The 21,972-nt window shown below is 35.8% G+C and overlaps 2 protein-coding genes across 5 annotated transcripts; one reads left to right on the top strand and one right to left on the bottom strand.

Annotated features, from left to right (window-relative positions):
• Nucleotides 1-16: 16 nt before the first annotated feature.
• LOC129790056 (transmembrane protein 47) lies at nucleotides 17-10,180 on the bottom strand. 3 transcript variants are annotated; one of them, XM_055827251.1, is made up of 6 exons: nucleotides 9,902-9,981; nucleotides 9,797-9,829; nucleotides 9,070-9,311; nucleotides 8,143-8,218; nucleotides 3,707-4,043; nucleotides 17-3,623 (listed from the first exon to the last, which is right to left on the bottom strand). In XM_055827251.1, the coding sequence occupies exons 4-6, from the start codon at nucleotides 8,191-8,193 to the stop codon at nucleotides 3,400-3,402; spliced, it is 612 nt and encodes a 203-aa protein (XP_055683226.1). In that variant the 5' UTR covers nucleotides 8,194-8,218; nucleotides 9,070-9,311; nucleotides 9,797-9,829; nucleotides 9,902-9,981; the 3' UTR covers nucleotides 17-3,399. The 3 variants fall into 3 exon arrangements, with proteins under 3 accessions (XP_055683226.1, XP_055683224.1, XP_055683225.1); XM_055827249.1 differs by lacking the exon at nucleotides 9,070-9,311 and having other exon boundaries at nucleotides 9,902-10,180; XM_055827250.1 differs by lacking the exons at nucleotides 9,070-9,311; nucleotides 9,797-9,829; nucleotides 9,902-9,981 and adding an exon at nucleotides 8,305-8,878.
• On the top strand, nucleotides 9,013-21,695 carry LOC129790042 (protein virilizer). 2 transcript variants are annotated; one of them, XM_055827218.1, is made up of 6 exons: nucleotides 9,013-9,040; nucleotides 10,439-10,521; nucleotides 10,660-14,648; nucleotides 14,732-15,528; nucleotides 15,980-16,496; nucleotides 21,446-21,695. In XM_055827218.1, the coding sequence occupies exons 1-6, from the start codon at nucleotides 9,028-9,030 to the stop codon at nucleotides 21,495-21,497; spliced, it is 5,451 nt and encodes a 1,816-aa protein (XP_055683193.1). In that variant the 5' UTR covers nucleotides 9,013-9,027; the 3' UTR covers nucleotides 21,498-21,695. The 2 variants fall into 2 exon arrangements, with proteins under 2 accessions (XP_055683193.1, XP_055683194.1); XM_055827219.1 differs by lacking the exon at nucleotides 21,446-21,695 and having other exon boundaries at nucleotides 15,980-17,894.
• The last annotated feature ends 277 nt before the right edge of the window (nucleotides 21,696-21,972 follow it).

Here is a 21,972-nt window from a genome sequence, read left to right on the forward strand (position 1 = left end):
AATAAAAGAAGATTAATTACATTTTCAATTAATATCCCTTTATTTAGTTAATATCTCTCTTGGTGTTTTGCCACACGAAAAAATGTAATTGCATAATTGAAGATTTATTATATTCAATTATAGTATTAAATCCTTTCACCTCAAATTCTTCACATTCCCAAATGACTTTTTTTTAATCTTTTGTCCGATATTTATAGAAGAACTTAATATATTTTTAATTTCTTTTTTTTCTTTTCAAATATCCCACAAAAAAGTCTATCAAGTTAATAAAAAAATCTTACATCTCAATGAAGGTGTTTTAAAATTTCCTCATTTTATTAAAAATTGGGTAACATACGGTAAAAGTAATAATATTATCGGCATTTTATTACACTATTTTGTAATAAAATCTCCATGTTTGTGTGATTGTTATATTCATGGCTTTTTTCTTGTTAGAAAAGAAAGGATTGGGTTTTTTCTTCCTTATTACAATTTCTTCTTCTTTTTTTTTTTAATTAAAATCCTGATTAAAATACTTTTTATAGCTACAGCACCTACTTCTTCTCCACTACTTTCTTATAAAATGTCTCTCGATCTATATTTTTTTCTGTATTATTTTACGACTTTGTTTTAAAATGTAATTAATTTAAATTCTTAAAATCTGCAATCACGAGGATTTTTCTTCTTTAATTGGATTATTTTGGTGTTTTGCTGTGAAAAAGTTTCATTTTTTCGTGATATATATTTTTGCAACATACCTAATAATGACTAAATTGTGAGAAAATATAATGTTGAGCTCCGTGAATTAATATTTTCTTTTAGTCCCTTAACTTTCTTTTCCTTGCAAACAAATGTTTTACAAAGGATAAAAGTTAATTGTAATTCATATTTTTTCTTCTTTATATTTTCTCACAATTTACATTTCGACAATTCGGCAATTCCATATTATTTTGATAGAATAACTAATTTAATTGAAAAATAAGAAAAAAGAATATCAATTCATTGCCGTAAAAAATCTTTCAGAAAAAATGAAAGAGTTTCGTATATAGTTAGTAGTTTGTCAAAAAAGAGTCTTAATAGGTTGCATACTATATTCTTTTTTTTTGTTTTATAAATTTAACTCTTGTAAAATGTATATAGAATTTTAATTAGATGCTGCGTCCTTTTTTATAATAATTATTCATTAAATTTATCGTAATTATAAAAACTATTTTACTGAGTTAAAGTTTTTCCTTCTTCCTCCAAAACTTTTTCATTTAATTAATATGTTCAAGTTATTTTTTGTCTTATTGTTTCATCAATAATTCCTTCCTTTTTTTCAATATAATTCTTTTCTTATTTCTCGTCTCCTTCTAATTAATTATACGTTAGTTTTCTTTAACTTGAAATCTTGTTTTTCTTTTTTTTTGTTAGTACACTCCGCACGTGCCTGCCTCCGTTTTTCACTAGATCACAATGTGTCAATAATGGTAAAATTTTTTATCGATTTCTATCTCTATCAATATCTCTAAAAATTTTCTTCGCTAGATAACTCTTTTGTGAAGTGATGGATTCCTTTTCTCACTGAAGATTTTCCATTTTGGTACTTTCTTCATCAAACAATAATGATTTTATCCTCTCTAAAAATTTCGTTTTGCATTTTATTTTTCTTTTGTTCATATGAAAATCCTTCTTTGTTTTTTTACCTTCTCAGTGATATATTTGTAAAATTATTTTTTTCTCAATAAAAACACTTAATACAAAAGAAAAAAAACATACAAAATTTTTTTTGCCTTTGTGCAACCAAAATTTGTTATTTCCAATTTTTTGCATTTTTATAATTTGTTGATGATGTTTTTTTTTACTGGGAGAAAATTCATGGAAGGATATTTTTTGTGATAAATAGAGAAACAAGAGGGTTAATTCAATAAAGGAACATTTTCGAATGGGAAACACAAAAAAATCATTTATGAAAAAATGTACGTGAATGCTTTGGCATGTTAAATGAGAGCAAATTTATGTATTGTTGGTTTTTTTTTCTTTAATTCTCTGCATTATCAATCGCTATTATCACTTTTATATTTTATTTTATTAAATTTTCACATAAATTCAATTAAGGACAATGAAAAACAAATTATGTTTAATTTCAAAATTTTACCCAAATCCTGTGCGAGAGTGTTTTTTTGTATTTTGTATTCATTTTCGATTGATGGTCTTTTTTTTAAATTTTTATTTAATAATTTTGGTTCAATATTACATTTTCGCAATTTCTTTCTATATAAGTGTATTCAAGCGAGAGAGAAAGAGAAATTAATTAATTTATTTTTTTCATTTCCCAAACAATATAAATTAAATAAAATAAATTCAGCAGATCAGCCAGATTTTAAAATTTTTAAATCAGATTGAAAAAAATCTCGTCCACTAGTTTTAGTTTAGTAATTAATAGTTTTCGCTATGACGTTTTTACGCTTTACTTTTCCATTTTAGTCTGAACGTGATATAGGAGGAAAATATATCCGAAAAAGTTAAAGAACTAAAAAATAAAATATATAGGCGAAAAAAAGTCAGGAATAAAGTCAACTTATATACTACTTTAAATTTTAAAAAAAAAGCCACAAGTCTTAAAATGGGCTTGTATTGTACCCATTTTAACTACCAGAAACCATAATATAGAGGATAATTTACATTGTAGGATATAGCTGATCTTTCTGTGCTTGAAAAAAAATTGAAACTTAATTATTGGTCAATTGAATTTATACAAACTTTTACCTATAATAAAGAAAATCAATTATTAAATAAAATATATTTGAGTTTTCCTTTTCTACGGTTTTAGCATTCAAATTAATCTTCTTAAATATTACTTGCAAGAGTTCTTAAATTATACGCGTAGATTTAAAATTAAAATTAAATTTTATCTTTTCCTTCTATACAATATTAACAAAATGATAAGACAAAATTAGGGATAGATAATTTGGATGATATTTCTTACTTTGTCTCCAGCTTGCCTCTACAATTTTTAAACCTTTCTGTATTACACTCATGTTTTTTTTTCAGTACATTTATATATCTATTTTAATCGTGACACTGAATATTTATATCTTCAATTTTTTTCGTGGTTTTTTTTTCTTGCTTCAAATGTTTCTTGTTTTTACTCGGTCATGAAAATGAAATGGTTTTCCTTCTCAAAGGATAACTGGCTATACTTTCTTTTTTCTTTTTCTTGAAAATGAATGAGTTTTCCTTTTTTTTTTGCTTTATTTTACAATCAAAAATAATTAAAAAAAAAACTCATCAAACACTAAAATAAAAACATGTTGTGAAAAAAAAATTTAGTAAAAACTGAAATTGGTAAATAAAAAGATGTATGATACTTCTCTGATGATGCTTGATGTAATTAAAACATGTCTAGAGAACGACATCCGGCAGGGCGTGCGGCCTGGCCTAGGCTCGCATCTGAGATTCATGAACGATTTTCCGTTCTTTGTAGTAAATTTCTTCTGATTCCTTGTCGCACAGAAGAAGGACAACGGCTCCAAATAAGAAAATGGCAGCACCCCAGCCAACGCCATACGCCCACCCAAATTCCCATATTGGACGATTACCCAAGTTCAGTTCGGCTGCGAAGCAAACTGGATACAAGATCAAGGCGATCAGGATCGAGATTACTGAAATGTTTTTAATGAAAAATATTCATTTTTTATGCAATTGTAATAATAGAGAAATTCTTCTCAAATTCTTCCCAACTCACATGCTACGAGCATTACAAGTACGGCAATTCGGTAGTACTTGTATTTCATATTATGATCCTGTGTCCTCAGCCCGAGCCCTGTGAGCAGCGTGGCAATTGCATCTGTGATGAGTGTAATGATGCAGAGAGCTGCTGTGGCTTTAATGTAAGCAGCATCTCGACTCGGATAGCATCCTGGTGGATCTTGCAGATTGAATGGAAGCGGTGGCACCACATCCTCTTCAATGCAGTGCACAAAAAGCCCCTGACGCCATCCCTCAGCCATTAGCCAGTCCGTAGATGCAAGAGCCATGATCATGAGAATTATAACAATCACGCCGCAGATGAATGCAATCACCTAAAAGGTAGATGGCAAAGAGATGTTGGAGTGAAAATTAAGAGGTATTTCATGCAATTCTCCATCTCTTCTTCGTCTCTCTCTCTCACTTTGTAGTATCTGTGGGAAAACCACAAAAAGTACCCACACCACACCCTATCACTGACGACTGACCTCTGGAATTCGATGTGAGGAAACTTTTCCTCAAACATCTTCTTTTTTTTTACCTCAAATGCATACCACATGAATGGGGTAACATTCCTCATGAAGCCTGAAGCTAAACTTTTATTCAACTCATACTGATTCATACATTTCCCAAAATGAAATTAATTCTGCGGAGACTCTATCTCGTTATCACTTGTCATGGAGCTATAGCTACAAAATCACCCACCAAAATTTTCTCATCTCATTTTTCAAGTCATTTCTTCCGGCTTTTTATCCCTCCCCCTCGCACTCACACGTGCCTGTACCTGGAATGGCGGGTGAAAAGAGCGAATTTCCTGATGACAGGAAACTTCTTCCGCTCATTAAAATTTCCTTGTTTAGTATCCCCCCACATCTACACGCCCCTTAAGTATTTTTGTGTCAAATTTATATCATGAATTCAACTCAACTTTTGAGAAAATTCTCCATTTTCTCTCTCACTCTGTAATTTATAAAGTCAATTACAGGATTTGCTGTTGGTTCTTCTCTCTTTTCCCATAGTCTATAAGAACTTTTTCTTGTATGTTTTATATATAAATTTATGTATATTTATATTAAGTTTAGTGAGAACTCGAGAAACTTCGCCAACCATTGGTGAGAGCTAACAGAAACTCAACACCCGAAGCATAATTTATGTATAATGAGGAAAGGAAAACTATACTCTAATTTTCAGAACTCTTTCAATTTTGCACCAAACACTTTTCAAGTGTGAAATTTTATAAGAAAAAAAAACTTTTCTCCCCCAAATGCTTTTTATCAGTTAAGAAATTAGCGCACAAGACCCAATGAATTGTTGTGTTTGGAAAAGGCGTATAGTTTTGAGTTTGATTTACTTAATTGAAATTTAAATGAACAAAACTCAATTTAAATGAAGCTCAACTGAATTTAAATTAAGCTTTTTGTTGTCAATTAGAGTTAGAACAAAAAGGAGTTTAGCTAAACGCAAACAAAATAATTTAGTCCCTTATTATCCAACTAGACGATTAAAGTAAAATTAGTTGGTCATATAAAAAAAATCCAGCGCAAAAACCACTTCCAAATGGAGCACTTCACCGAGAGTGCAAGAAGGAAGAGCGCCAGTAGTACCTATATTATGTAGGTACATAATTTTCAACTATACATAAACCAACTGAAATTTAATTAAAAACTTCAAAACCAATCAGTTTGTATTTTCACTCATTGCGCACAAATATTGTTGAATTGCAATATCCTGATTAGTATTTGCTTTCCAACTAGTTAATAAACCAACAATTTACATTTATGCATTTGGTAGGAATGTGTGATCCTGACGTCGAGAATGGCCATTAATGTTATATGTAGGATATAAGAAAAACAGTGTGAACTGCAAATTGAATGTAATCAATGGATTTATTAATTAAATGCGCAATTACCAGCCTAAATTTATGTAGGTACACACAACCATTCAGTAAATCAATATTCAGGATTATTAATCGAATTAATGTTGCATCATTGCAATTATGATATACATACATTAAATTTTACAATAACATAAAAAAAAAGTTTTAAAAAATTGAGAACATTAAAAATAAAACTATAAATTAAATAATTAAAATCATTCGTTGAAAAATTAACAGAGAGAAAATTGTAGTTCAAAACATTAGGGCTAATTATGTTTAAGAAATTGTATAATAGAAGGTGCATTTTAACAATAAAAACTTTTCAAAAGAGAATTTGCTGACATTTACTTCTCAATTATATTTTTTTAAAGTTTTCTTCTGGGAGTTTGAGAAAAACTCAATTAAAACAATTAAAAAAAGAACTAAAAGAAGGATGGTAAATTAATTTTCTTCAACACTTGAAAAGCTTTTTCTTGAATTAAATTTCTTTTGACGTTGTGGATAGGAAAGTTGCGGAAAGTTGATTATAACATTTATGTTGACTATATTGGGACCAATGCGGTTATCATATTTCTGTTAACGATAACATATTCATTCCGCCTCAATTAAGGAGATTCGTATATTAAATTGGGTGAAAATTCAAATTTGTTCAGAGCATTCACAAGTTGGTGTGATGAAATAGTATTTTGTGATGATGAGATAGGGGTGAGGATATAATAACAAAACTTTCTCATCAACTTTGAATTTCAAATATATTCCATTGATTGCATATGAATAAATTTGCAGAACAAATTTTGCCGGTCAATTAAAAATAAATTTTGATCAATAAAACTTTAAAAAATTAAATTGACTTGTCGCGATTAAATTAATAGATAAATACTTTATCTCTAAATTGTATTATTTAGCTAAAATATAAAAAAATATGAAGTATTTTTTTGCTACATAATACGTATTTGTAAGAATTATAGAAAATAAATTTAATTAAGAACGATAAAATAATTTTAAAAAAAGAAGGTGAGCGAATTTTGCAAACCTGGGCAATTTGATTGGCCCCCATAAGGTTCTGTGATTTTAGTCTGTCTCTCTCTCACGCTTTTCCAGGAGTTTTCCTTTTGCTGAAACTGGTTTATTCCTTTTGCAATTTTACAAATATTTCTGTGTTATATACACAAAAAGACCAGAAATTCCATTCAATTGATTTCCACTGCGGAATGTCCTTTTAGATTTCTGCACGCATACGCATTTCTTCCTTTTTTTTATTCCTTCCTCACACCCGCTTAATGGTGAGGTTTTTCCTTTCTACAATTTCACCCACTAATTTTCACACCTCGACACAAAGAGAAAATTTATATTATTTTGTGCTATATACCAGTCTTTGGGCTTCTCAAGCGAGGAGGTGGATGACTCTTTGCTAGTGCGGAGGTGGAGTGTGGGAGATTTTATCGAGGGTGAAAAAAAGGAAAAAATTGGGCGAAGAAGGAAATTTGGGATATACCTCCCTCGTACTCTTATAAATTGCACACAGTTTTTTGCCACTAATATTACTTTAGAACTTTTTCAGCACAGTACTTTCGGTCTTCCTTTGTGAAAATTGCCATTTTGATTACATTCTCTTCGGGTCCACACTTTAATTCGCACACTCCTAGTGTGTCGCGTCCTTTTTTTTCTTCTCTACCCTGCTGACGGGGTGAAACTTTAGTTGGGAGAAGTCCTTCCTGTGTAAGCGTCCTTTGCGTGACTAACAAAAACGTATATATGAGGTCCCCTATTTCCTCGTGGAAAAGCTCTATCAAGACAGGAAGGGGTTGGTAATTTTCCGAGTACTGTCGCAATTTCAATCAACACTCTTTCTATCATTCACTTTGCCTTTAGCGCAGCACGAAAATTGAGCCAAAAAATCCACCTTCATTTACTCTGGCTTTTCAACAATCCCCCCGATGAAAATGCTTCCTTAACATTTCTCATTTCTTCACCACACACACCCCCACACCAATGGGTCACTTTTGACCATTTTTCTCCATGTTTTTTCACTTTCCTACAACTTTTCTAGCACGATGTAAAATTATTTTCCACCAATAATTTCACCCGAGACTTCACTTGTGGTGAAAGTATACAACAACAAAAATGTTCAATGATGAAAATTTAGATGGATATTTCCTTCTTGTGCCACCATTTAGAAAAGACCACCCTCACTAACAACAATTTACTGTCTGTTCGTCTGGCGAGAGCTATTTTCCACACCAGATCAAATTTCCCACTGAGTCACCCTTCGTCTCACTCATCCCCACAGCTCATGGCACAGGGAAACTTGCGAAAGAGGGTGATGATTTTTCCAAATGATTTCCACCAAGCTGTGCGGGTGGAAAAATTATAGGCCAGAGTGAGAAACAAGTCCCGCCGAGAAAAAGGGTGTCCAACTGAAACTCTGGCATTCGACGCATGCGTTCATCCCCCAAAAAGTATTTTCTATCATTTTCATTATTGTATTGCTTCTTGCATACATAGAATTTTCCCAAAAGAATTTTCCCGCCCTTGTATGACAATTCTAAACCACTCACCTTCAATGGGCGCGTTATGGTAACAGTCTCAATCGTTGTAGTCGGTGCCATTTTTGAGGCGGACGGTCTCCGAGAGCTACAAAAAAAAAGACAAATAAAAATACAAATTTAGAATACATTTAACTACGCAGCATAACGTTGCATAAATAAAACGACATAAACCTCGGATATCGAAGGTATCCAATATTTTCTAAAAATCCACACATGGCACTTTAAACGCTATAAAATCAAAATTGAATCAATCTGATTTAGTGGGTCGAATTTTGATTGTATCACAGTGTCTTACTTCAATGCAGGGAAATGATAATGGATAGTGATAAAAGAAAATTGATATTGGGATTGGTAGCACTTCTATAATGGTAAGAAATGTCGTCAAACCGTGACGAAAATCTTGTATCTTATCGTTTTTCGTGTAAGATATCAATGTTCCTATATTGAATAGTAAATCTGTTGATCATATTTGAAGGGAAAAGAGTTAAAAATTGTTCTAAAATCTTCAGTCAAGTTTTTTAAAATCGAATTTAAAGATACGAAAAAAAAGAATTTAAATATCCCAATATTTGATCAATTTTACACCTTATCTTCAGTCAACAATTTAATCATTTCTTCTATGTAAAATCTCGCACTGAATAAATATTGATAGTGTTATGGTGATAAGAACGAGTAGATTGGATTTATATAGCTCTTAGCGGAACTTCTGGAAATTGTCAGGTGGAATCAATTATTGTAAGAAAGAAACTCAAGAAGATTTTACGTATGAATGGAAAGAAAAAAATTATTTTGCCATTGCTCCTGTCCTTCAGAGTCTCATCTTCTGTCTGACATCACCATTGTGTGGGTTTATTTTCTCACTAAACAACTACCATATATGAATTAATTCAATTCATGCATGAAGAAGGTGAATAAAGCAAATCAACCGATACTTACTCAATTGAATTCTCTCTCTGCAGATTTCTCCTGAGATTCCTATTTCACTTTTTCACTTTATCAATTTGATTTATATATAAAGCAATTTAGTGTCACTCTCTAATCACTCCAATCAATTTGATAAGGACTGTTTATGTTTGTTTTTTTATGAGAGTCTCTCTACTGGTGAGCCTTTGGAAGCACTCTCGTGTCGTGTCACACTGTTCAGTGAGAGTTGTTTTGAGGGAGATGTTTTTTTTTAGCTGAAAATTGAATGCTTGTGTGAAGAAAATAAAAAAGAATGCCACTCACAAAAAAAATATTCATGCGATTAATGAGCTTCCACAGCAAAATGGGAAAATGTTTAGCTTTTCACATGTTAATTGCTGCGCTGTCTCATTGTTTGGGGACTTCCGGCCAAGCTATCCGGACATCGCGGTGAGAGTACGGCACTAGACTGCAGAAACTGAGTCACGCAACGTTTTGGCTGCTATTTTTTCTGGATGTACAATAGGAAATCACCCGCGAGATTCCTCTGTCATCGTGGCGCCTCACAATCTCACGCGTAAAAATCCCGACCAAAGTGCTGATCAGTCAGCCAGCATAGCCACGCTTCGAGTGCTCTATTTTTAGCCATTAATAATCGAGCTCAATATGAATATTTTTTCCTTTTGGCATTTGCCAGCCTCCGCGAGACTCAATCTCTGTGTTAGTGCGTCTCCCACCTCCGGACGTGACACGGATTTACCTTTCTTTGAAGTAGTCCAATGTCACGGATTCACTGCAAGAGACAAAGTCCATTTAGTACAGCACCCATTTGGTATGGAAATTCAGTATTTTCACCAAAATTTACCTATCGAATTCACTAAAATCCAAATCCTCCTCGCCTTCAAAGGAGCTGAATGAGCTCAAAACAGTTTGGTTGTGCAACTGCAGAATACTTCTCTTGCTATCTTTGGTGCTGCTGCCATAGATATTCGACATTATTTGTATTGTGGCTCTCCCCGGGCTCCCAAACTATCCTTTCACTTCCTTTTTAAACCGATTTCCTTTCAGTTTTCCACACTTTTTCACCTTTTTCTGGGAGAGCACAAAATAAAACTTTTTTTACCATTAAGAAATTAGTCGACTGCTTCACCAAATGTCATAACTTCTCAGAGGATGTGATTGCGGCTGGATTACAGTCAATTTTGAAAACAAAAATCGTTTTCTTTGTACGTACACAGTAAAGATTTATACGAACTATTCCTTTTTCCTGATCCTATGCATTTTATTAAAGTTTTTTTTTATAAGAAATAGATCGCATTGCTTTACGCATAATTTAGGAGCAAAACCTAAAAAAAATTAGAGTAAAGTTTAACATTCCGTTTATGACAAACATTTTTTTTAGTGTTTAAAAATATTTTGACGATGGACGCAGAGGATTTGCCGGAATTACTCTTTTTCGATACTTTTTCCCATGAAATAAATGAGGTAAGTGTTTTTAATTGAATCGCTGGCTATTTAGCTATAAAATTATGTTGAAATTCTCAAGAAAGATGTCTAGAATTTTTTGATAATTGTAAAAATGTAATCTAACCTCAATGTTTGTTTACAATTGGGAATGTCCAGGAGATAAATCTGGATTTAGTCCAGTTCCCCCGTCCTGTTAACGTCAAGGAGATCCGCATTATACCCTTGGGGGCTCGAGTGGAAGCAGACTTCCCGGGAGGAGTGCGTTTGGGTGCGACAAACCCTTCGAAATTCTCCATTGACTTTTTCGTCAATGATTTGAGCCGACCGGGGGCGTCGACCTTTGAGATTCTGGGAAGTTTTGAGTATAACCAAAATGACTCCATCCACGTTGACTGTCATCCCACAGAGCCTGGGGGTCGTTTGATTCCTACAGATGGACTGGTACTCCGTGGATGGTACACAACGATAACTTTGGCAGTTTATGGGAGTGAAACGAAAAATATTACAGAACAGATTGCTTCTCCGCCTACGAGTGCTATTTCGGCAACAACAGGGGTTGTTCAGACTCCTTTGGAGGATGAAGTAAAGAAAGAGTGGCCAGTTGAGACTGCAGTAGCAAGTGTCCCGACTGTAGAGCAGCCATTCAGCCATCCTGAAATACCTGAAGAGAAGGGAAAATATCATGAAAATCAGCCTGAGAATTATCAAACTTCCGTTGATGCAGAGGAGAAAACGGAACAGCCAAAAGATCCACGATCGTATAGTGATGAAGGGAAGAGAGATGATGGAGATTCAAGTGGAAGGAAAGTAAAATCAGCCCTTGAGTATGATCGAGAAAGATCTTATGAGAGATTTGAGGATAGCCGTAAACGCCCTAAGAGTCCTCCGAGAGATTCACCTCGAAGACCAAGATCCCCGGAACCCTTATCTGCCAGCCCTAATGATTCTGAAGAAGACACGTGCAAAGGACATCCTATTAGAGTTCTTGATCACGGGAGTACTGTAGATGAGAGGCCAAAGGCACAAAGGAGGACACAGAGCCCAAGTTCTACGACTGGGACACCACTGGAATCCCCAGCGGCAATTGAGGAAGACATTTGTAGCTCTGGAGAGCAGTTTGAGCCAATTCTCAGCGACGAAGACATCGGAGACGATGACTCTGCCGATAGTCAATTTGACATGGACTTTGAATGCGAAGAGTATGCAGAAGAGTTTACAAAGACTCTCAATCCATTCACAGTTGAACTTCAGGCGTATACTCCGCGCACCAATAAGCAGCTAACAAAGGAATTCGATGCCATCTCCTGGATCATTGACAAATTCCACAGTCGCTTCTCTGATGAACTTTCTTGGAAAAGATTCCCAGAAATGAGTTACGACTGCAAGGAAAATTGGGTTTACTCCACCGAGAAGATTATTCAGTACCTCACATCCAGCTATCAGTGGGATCGCATCACTGTGACTCCCTATATGAAGGCACTACTTGAGGATGAAAAGAAAGCTGAATGTATCTCAGAATGGATTGTTGCAGGACTCAGCTATGAGGCGGCAATGTCCCAGCAGACTTACAAAGTTCGCCATTTAAAGGCTGGAGTTAGATTGACGGAATTCCTCGGATGCTATGAGAACATTTTCATTATGCTTGTGAAGAAGCGAAAATTTGATGTTTTTGGCGCTCTCTTTAGTCTTCTTAAGCAGGATTTTATGGCGATGTCACTGCAATTGCTTATTCTTAGGGCAATCTCCTCACTTGTGGATACCAAATTCGGTGTTGAGTACTTTCTAGGCGAAGGAGACAATCCAACAAATCGCTACTGTGAGCTCCTAAAGCTAATAGAGGAAAATCCCAAAATTTGTGTAAAATTTGCTCTCAAATCACTTGTTAAGAAGATTAATCTCTACGAATCACTGCTCCTAATTCGAGATACCACCGCAAAACTATTCACTGAATCTTCAGGAGAATCCCTAGAAGATGATACAAGTCTTCTTTCATCGTGTCTTGGAGAAGTCATCAACGCCTACACATGGGATGATAAAAACTACGCCCAGCCCAAAGGACTTTATCCGATCGTCAAGAAAATCGAACATGTTCATGATCCAATAGTGCATCGTGGAACATCTCATGGATTTCATTCCTACTTCCGCATTCATTCCTTCCTGGAATCCCTAGTTCTTCTTGTGACCAACTCTCATGCCATTTCAGTCGGTCTTATGGCTAAAGCTTTGAAGATGATTGTAGCGCTTGTAAGGAATTCCAGCGGATTAAATTACATGGCTGAGAGAATTACCACAACTAATCTCTTGCATCGATGTTTGTTGCACGAGGGAGCCGCCGGAGAGGATACGTATCCCAATCCTGGGCGAGAGATTAAATCCCACAGAATTGCTTTGGAGATAATCTACCGTATGCAAACAAAATACCATTTGGATGCTATTGCGTATGTTAAAGGAAATGAAGATGAGCTCGTTGAGCAACTCCTTGGACTTCATGCGCTCCTAATGACACCTGGAAGATGTTTTGTAGTGAGTTACCTTACAATGGATAGCAATATCGACGTTATTCTTTCGCTGATTAATGCACAAAAGAAACGTTATGCTGAACATCCCGAGAGTGGAAAATGCAAATCGCCTGTTCTCAATTATGCCGTGGATATCCTTGACTGTGTAATCAGAAATTGCACAAATGTGGCTTTTCTCGTGGATGCGGGACAATCTATTGTAAATGTTGTAAAGAGCCATGAAATATTTGAGTCTTCTGTCTCAGCAATGCTGCAGGAGATGGCTATCTACATGAAACCCCTCGAGATTGCCACAATCTTTTCCTATAATGATGTTCAGTCGCTATGCGAAGTGATTAAGAGGAGTTTTGATTTCTTCACCACATTCCCTGGAGATCTTATCACAGCATTGCGAATAACTCGCTTTCTGGCCATTCCGGAAACCCATGGGGAGGAGATAGAAAAATCTAATGAAATGGAAGACGACACGCTAGAGTTGCGGTACAAATTTTTCGTAATGCAGTTCTATTCAGCTGATGGATTATCCTTATTGGTGTCAATCCTTGAGAAAATGGTAAACTTCTATCAACAGCCTAGCGTCCATGTTGCTGCACTAGCCTCAAATCAGGGTCTTCTCACAATGAACATCCTTCTGCCAACACTACAGGTCATTCGTCGTGTTCTAACATGCGTTATTATGGCTAGAAATACTCATTTCCGGGATACAACTGCCATAGAACTTCTACTGCAAACTTACAACATTACACATTGCGTCCCAAGAATAGGGGCAGCTTACGCTGATGCCCAAATGGCTCAAGAGGAGATCATTAAAACGCTCCTGGTCTACACGCAACCCACGCCCGAAGAAGGAGTCGACACGGAATCCGTACGCAAAAGTTTGTGGACACATCTTGTCGGAGAACTTATTAAATTCACTCTCAAGGGTCCTTCAACTTTTCTTCCTGGACTGTTGGTCTTCTCGGAGCTTCTCCCACTTCCGCTGCCAATACCGACAAAAGACTTCCTCAGTGAAAGTGAAGCTCAAAAAATTGTTACAGAACGTCAACTATGGTCAGCGCATTTGCACTCACAATCCACAAATCTGGTGGAACTAATCCAGAGTCTCTGTACATCGAGCTACCCACAATTAATCCTCCTTCTCAGTCGTGTGTGTCTGCAGCTGGCGGATTTGGCACCAAATATGAGTCTCATGGTGTCCAAAACTATCATTAATCTTCTGCTGGCTGAACCTCTTACAAATGGAATCGCAACAAGTCACCAGAGTCGCTTGATTAACTTCTTCGCCAGCCTCGTTAGCCATCCTTCAGTCAAGGTGTCCGTCCTTTCAATCCTGCCGGGGAAATTGATGGATTTCTTCATTGCGATACTGTCCACGGAGAATTCTTCAGCAGCTCATATTCAAGCACAGGAGAATGTCTATGAAGCTCTTCAGGCGCTCTTGGACTCGGAGATTACAATGATTGCCCCCAAGAATGCAAAAAGTCGAGAACTAGCGCTTGCTTGTGCTTTTCCCAGCAAGGAGCTTCTTCTACCCATTGTTAACTGCGTTCTTGACAACTTTACAATGGATTCCATGCCTTGCCCCCTGACATCGCTAAGGACGATGCTTCTTATGTCAGAACATGAGTGAGTATTCTTTTTATTATTATTATTATTACCTATTTTTTAATTTAAAAATTTATGCATTCGTTTTTTTTTTTTAATTTCAGTGTCATGATTAACTTGCTATATAGCGAATTTGTCAAAAGAAAATATGCCGTAAGTAATATTCTCAAGAAACTTGTGGTTAACTTTACTGAAAATGTAGACCAAAATAGAGGGATAATCGAAACGCTCATAGACTTCCTGCGGACGCTATTCATCATTGAAGTTGTTGAAGGAAACGAAAATCAATTGATACCCCCACGAACGCTTACGCTGTCAGGAAATCAACTAGCAACGATGATAAATTCGAAAATGGATGGTACAGAGAGGGAAAAGGAGGAGGATTCGCAGGAAGTGCACGCTCTCGTGGCTCTACAAAAATTCCTGGAGCAGGAGGAAGTATGCGAGAAGCATCAACTTGAAGGAATGTTGGAAAATACACGGCAAATCGTTGATTTTATTGGGAAAGAAAAAGATGCCGCAGCTACAGATCCAATTTTGGAGGTCAATATTGATGCAGCTTTGCCGCAAGCAGAAGGAATTGTAACGCAATACGCATCAAGGATTATCTTTGATGTTTCCGAAGGTATCGGAGAACGTTTGACGGTGAATTATTGGCTCAATTCTCCAGTTTGTTCAAAAGACATTGTCGATGAGATGGAGCAAATTCCGTGTGACTTGGCAGAAATGATTCGTGTTTGCTTACCGGCTGAAACGAACATTGTGGCTGATTGCAAGAGACTCCTGCATTTGGTTGTGTCTCCACAGACAACCCGGGAGCGCCCCATAGCGGCGCCGTGTTTTAGGACGCGTCGTGTTGAGGTGGAACCATCAACTGGACGACCAGAGAAAAAAATATTTGGTAAGTTTATTTTCTTTTGCTTTTACTGGTTTTATTCTATAAACTTTTTTTTAAATCATTATAAGATAATCATTAATGTTTTATGCATAAATTTCCCAAATGACTTTGACCTTCACTTTGTATCTTCATTATTTAGTATCAATGACTTTTTCATCTTATTTTTAACAAAATCATGTTAATTAGCAAGTTTTTATACAATTAGAACAAACTTTACTATTCTACTTAACAAAATAAACTTAAACAAAACATAATGAAATTTTCCATTTGAGTGAAATTTAACTTTTAAGTAATTAAATTTTATAACGAATTTATTTAGCACTGTAATTAAAAAAAGGATTGAAACGGTTTTAATACATTTTAAAAGAATAATTTTCTTCTTATATTGTTTATCATAAGATTAGTTTTTAAAAAAATGAGAAAATTCATAAATAAGATTTTTGTTTTATTTTAGTAACTCCTATGAGGGGTAGAGGTTTCCCGAGGACACCCCAAGCACGTGGAGACTTATTCAGATCTCGCCCACCGAACACATCTCGTCCGCCTTCCCTACATGTGGACGATTTCCTTGCGCTGGAGACGTGTGGCGCCCAACCAACCGGTCCGACAGGGTACAACAAGCTCTCGCGTGATATGATTAATATTCGGGGAAGTCGTGGCGGTCGGGGACGGGGTGGTTTCGCGTCAGATCGTGGCCGTGTAAGTCTAGGATCCAATGGATCAGGCGGGGGTGTTTATCGGGCGAGCAATTCACCCACTACGTGGACAAATCCCCATCTAACGAGTCACATGATGGTGGATACGGGTCAAACACAATCAAGTGGGCATTTCCGAACAGGTGATGGGGCGTCATCGAGTGGTATCATCTATGGTGGGGATTACCGGGAGTCACAGAGTCACTTTGGTGGCGCTTCCACGAGGGCAAGGATGACACGAGGCTTCGTAAGATCTACCGCGAGAAATTTTACACGGTAATTGAGATTTTTATTATACAACACAACTCATGACTTTCTTGCTGATTTTTTTTTTATGTGAGTTTCGTCGTATTGCCGGCATTGAAATCACTCTGTACTCTTGGTCATTTTGATTAATTACACTATCATTGTGCATGGTCCTTGTTTGAGAGAAAAAGACGGTTATTTTGTTCTTTCATTATTAATTTCGACAGTATTTCTATCAACACACAGTGAGGGTGAGATGCAAAATCAGCAAGAATTTTATTTTATTTCAAATATGGAATTCCGGAAACGGTTAACTTCCGTTTCCCATTCCATTGGATTTTACATACATTTTTTCTACATGTCGCTTTTTGCCACCACTACCTCAATTCCGCAGTTCATCACGTGAATTTTCTCCGATAGAGAACTTTTTGCTTTTTTTTGCTGTGTAGGTGGAAAAAGTTCACTTTTTTTCTCTGGTATATTTTTGTACAATTTCTATTGCCCCTTCAGCAGTGCAGCATTTTTTTTGTTTAAATTCAGAAGGCAACATAGAAGAAGATGGGGGAAAAAAAGAAGTTACAGTGATTTTCTGTGACGCTTGTAGTTGTGTCATCTTCGTTCGACGACCTTTTGCTAAGCGCATACTTTTATATTAAAAAAAAACTCGGCAAGTGCCAGGTGTGTACTAGGGTTAGTCATTGATGAAGGGGGAGGACTGATGCGAACCGCTCTGTGAATTGCTAATCAAAGGTAATTCGCAATCAATTAATTCGCACCCATAAGGCGAGCAAGATGAATATACGTTCCGCGCACTTATCGGTATCTTTTACGGAGCCTCACGGAGAATGGTGTCCCCTTTTAATGAATAAATAAGTAGGTATATTCACGAAATTGCCCAAAAGATTTATTGGGTTAGCAACAACGTGTATGTAGCATTTCTTCAGCCAGCATTTTGTGACTTTGTAGGAAATTTGTATAATAAAAAAAATGTCACAAGAAAATTGCATATTAAGAAAAGAAAAGTGAATTGAATGTTGTAAATAGTGATTTTGGTGGCAAAGAGAGATAGAGAGAGAGATGAATAATGAAATAAGATGCGGCTCGGGAGATGGAGAAAATGGGGCCCATAACTTTATATAATTTTCTCATATTAAAATAAATCAGGGTGTTATTTTCTTAAAATTGATATTTCCGGACACTTTAACTTCATTTAAATTCTCTCTCTCTTGCTTCTATACTGCTTCTCCGGCATAGCCAGTCATTCTATATAACAAATACATTTCTATATTCTATGAGAATTGTCTACGATAGCATAGAACTTGTGGGTCGGTCTGATTCTCTGTGAGAGATGGCCAACAAAATGTGAGAATAATGTTGTGGCAAAATAACAACACTCAACTATATCCGAATAAATGAAATAAAACCACATTGGAAAGTTTGTGTATTCTATACAACGATTTGGTATATCCTTGTGCACCAAAAGCTTGTGAAGGATGTAGCCGATTTGTGATAAATTCTCCCATCGAGGGACGTTTCACTCATTCACAGAATCACGCGCTTTTATTTTCCTTTATACTGTCAATAAATTTAGATCTCTTGAACAACATTGACCTCATTTATCTGTCGCGTGGAATTAGAGTGGCTATGTAAATGTTCTGAATTGCATTCTTAATCAGTCAAGGTATTCACCATGTGCGACACAATATGGTGCGGATTAAATTGCGTTCTCTGCTACCTAAAGAATGATTTGAAAAATACAATATTAAAATGGATATATTTCAGAACGAAACTGATTATTTATTTAATTTATTTAATTTTATTTCATTAGGTGCTTTTTTTCATTTCACACCGTATAATTCTTGGTCAGTTCACTGGTTGAGTTTTTTAACAGAGAGAGTTATATACATAGAAAAATGAAAATATATACAAAAAAAATTAGATTTCATCAATTAGTTCAAGAGATTCCAAGAATTTTATAATTTTCATAGATTCCACATTTGAGTAATTCAGTGCTTTAATAATATTTTTTGTGGTATTTTTTGATCCAAAAATTTGTTTACGAACTTTGTCTAATTTATGACAATCCGTAAGGATGTGCTCAATGGATAGTATTTTTTTACATGATGGGCATAGAGGTTGAGGTGTTCTGGTTAGTTTATAAGATTGAGTAAAACGGGAGTGGCCAATTCTTAGACGGGCAATAATAGAACCTTCTTTTCTAGTGAGAGTATTAGGGAGTTTTGGGCGAATTGGGTGAGATATTGTTTTCTTGATGAATCCTACTACCTCATACTTGAACCACTTCAGTTTTACATCATAGTAAAACTCTTTACAGATTGACAATGCAGTTTCTTTTGAGATAATGTTGTCAGTAATTGAGGGGAGGAGTGAAGCGGCCTTGGATTCCAAGTCTGCTCTTTCATTCCCTAAGACGCCCTTATGACCAGGTACCCACAGGAGAGTAACATAGCCATTGAGTTCTATTAGAAGATTTCTAATTTTCCTTACTGTAGTTGACCTGTTTCCTATATTTTGGACTGCCAAAATCACGCTCAAGGAATCTGAGGCGATTATATGATGAGGAAAAATATTTATAGATGAATGAAAGGTTTCTTTAATTATTGAGAGTGCTGCAAGTATAGCTTTGGCTTCCAATAGATAGACTGAGGTTTTACTGTGACATTTGGAACTAAGAACTAGATCTTCAGAGGTAGTGACTGCAAAACCTCTATTTGGACCAGATGCTGATCCATCGCTGTACAAAACGATAGGGTCATGAGAAATGTCCTTACAGATTCTATCAAAATATGTGTTAATTTCATCAGGGACCATGTCCTTGTATGGGGTTGAAACGAAAGAGAGATTAATGGATTTATTATCCAATAGCCATGGTGGATTGCTTTCTATAAAATTATGTTCAAAGGTGTTGAAATCCTCAAAGACCCGCTTGCAAAGATTACCTCCTACTGCGAAAAAGCTTCTATTGCTATTTTTTTCATCGAAATTGATCAGATCATTATGACCTGGGATTTCAGGAGAACACAAAGTTCTTATTGCATTTTTTGTGCAGATAAACTCAAAACGTTGTCTTAAAGGGGGAACTCCAGCTTCACATAAGATGCTATTTGTAGGTGATGTTACAAACGCTCCTATGCTGAGCCTATACCCTGCATTGTAGACACTGTTGAGTGAGTTGAGGTATGTTTTAGCAGCAGCCGATGAATAAATTTCACATCCATAGAACATCTTTGAAAGAACCGTGGCTTCATGGACTGTTAATAAGGCATCTCTTTGAGAGCCCCATGTGACTCCAGAAAGACATTTAAGGACATTTAGTCTTTTAGAACAATTTGTTTTCAATTCCTGAATATAATCTTTGAACGATAATTTTTTATCAAGAGTAATTCCTAGGAACTTGTATTTGTCAGTTGATTTAAGAACATCTCCATTTAGGGTAAGAGTTAGCTGAGGACATTTATGTTTCTTGCAGAAATGCATCGTCATGGTTTTGCTGGTGGAAAATTTAAAACCGTTTTCGTTGGCCCAAGTACTCATTTTGTAAAGACATTTTTGAATTTCAATGAGGCGTGTAAAATTGTCTAATGTGGAATTGTAAATGACTATATCGTCTGCGTAGACCAGAATTTTAGTAGGATCATCTTGTGGAAATAGTTCGAATACGCTGTTTATGGCAACTAAAAAGAGTGTGACCGATAGCACTCCTCCTTGGGGAACGCCGTTGGATACCTCAAATTCATTTGATGTTATACCATTTGCTCTAACTTTTATTTTTCTAGCTTGAAGATAGAATTTAATAAATTCAAGGAGATGCCCCTGAATTCCCCACTTGATGAGCTGTCGGATGATAACTCCATCCCATACGCGATCATACGCTTTCTCAAGATCGAAAAATACTGCAGTGACATGTGAACGTTTATCAATTGATTCAAAAATATCTCCTGTTAACTTAGCAATAGAGTTACTTGTAGATCGGTTTTGCCGGAAACCCAATTGATTTTTGTTTAATAGATTATGTTGTTCTAAATACCAAATGAGGCGAAAGTTGAGCATGCGCTCAAAAACTTTCATATCGCAGTCACTTAAAGCAATTGGGCGATAGTCAATGGTTCCTTTACTACTTTGTTTTGGAATAGGAATAACGAAAGCAGAATGCCATTCCAGCGGGTAGCATCCTTCTTTCCACATACGATTAAAAAGGTTTAATAGAAAGCTTAATTTACGATCTGGGATGTTTTTTAGCATTCCGTAAGTGACCTGGTTTGGACCACAAGACTTTCCTTTGCTATGGTTTATTGCGCGTTTCAGCTCATCAAGTGAATAGTCTAAATTGAGTTCAAGACATGGTGGATATAAAGGTACAATTTCCTCTATTGAATTTATTATTTTTGTTTTTTGGGCTAGCTCTTTATCACTGAGAGACTCATTAGATGAGACGCTGGAAAATTTCTTACAAAGCAAGTTAGGTATAACCTCTGGATCCGATGATTTTCCGAAACTGCAATCTACTTGGCGGATTGGAGGACTATGAGATCCTCGCATCGCTCTAATTTTGTTCCACATTTCTTTGGAGGTAGTGTGTATACTAATAGTAGAAACATAAGATCGCCAAGACTCAGTTTTAGCTTCCTGGATTTTATTTTTTAACAGTTCTACTTGAGAGAAGTAATTATTTTTATTTTCAGTAGAAGGATGCCTACGGAAGCATCTCAGGGCCTTTATTCTGCTTTTTCTTAGGTTTTTTATTTCTGCATTCCACCAGGGGACAGATTTTTTGATGGAGTTAGGATTTGTTTTAGGAATCGACTCATTTGCCGCATCATTAACGTTTTGAATAAACGAATTATAATCACTTAAGACTGAATTGGTTTCACAGAGATCATTGGTTTGAAGAATTGTTTGGAATTTGTCCCAATCTGCAGAACTTTCAACCCATTTTTGATTTTTTGTTATTTTATTAGGAGGAGAGTCTATATCTGTTATAAATATCGGGAAATGGTCACTAGCATGTAGGTCCTGAGATACTTCCCAAATAAGCCTGGAGGCCAAGGAAGGATCGCATAGGGTTACATCGACAGCATTAAATGTTCCGTGAGCAACTGATAAGTTTGTAGCCGATCCGTCATTAAGTAAGACCAAATTGTTACTAGTTATTATGTCTTCTAACATATGTCCACGGTAGTCAACTTTATTACTGCCCCAAAGAGAGTGGCTAGCGTTAAAATCCCCCATGATCAAGTAGGGGGGAGGAATTTGGTTAAATAGGTGTAAAAGTTTTTCTTTAGGAATAAAAGTACTTGGGCTAATGTAAATTGAAACTAATGAAATTGGGATATGCCATGATATACGAACAGCGATAGCTTCAATTTTGGTTTTAAGGGGGATCCTGTGAGAATTCCAACCATTTTGTATGAATATAGAAACTCCTCCACTCATCTTAGGATTACTGGAGGTGTTAGAATGATAGGCTGTGTAACCATTTAAATGT

This window comes from Lutzomyia longipalpis, chromosome 2, assembly GCF_024334085.1.
Source record: "Lutzomyia longipalpis isolate SR_M1_2022 chromosome 2, ASM2433408v1".
NCBI lineage: Eukaryota > Metazoa > Arthropoda > Insecta > Diptera > Psychodidae > Lutzomyia > Lutzomyia longipalpis.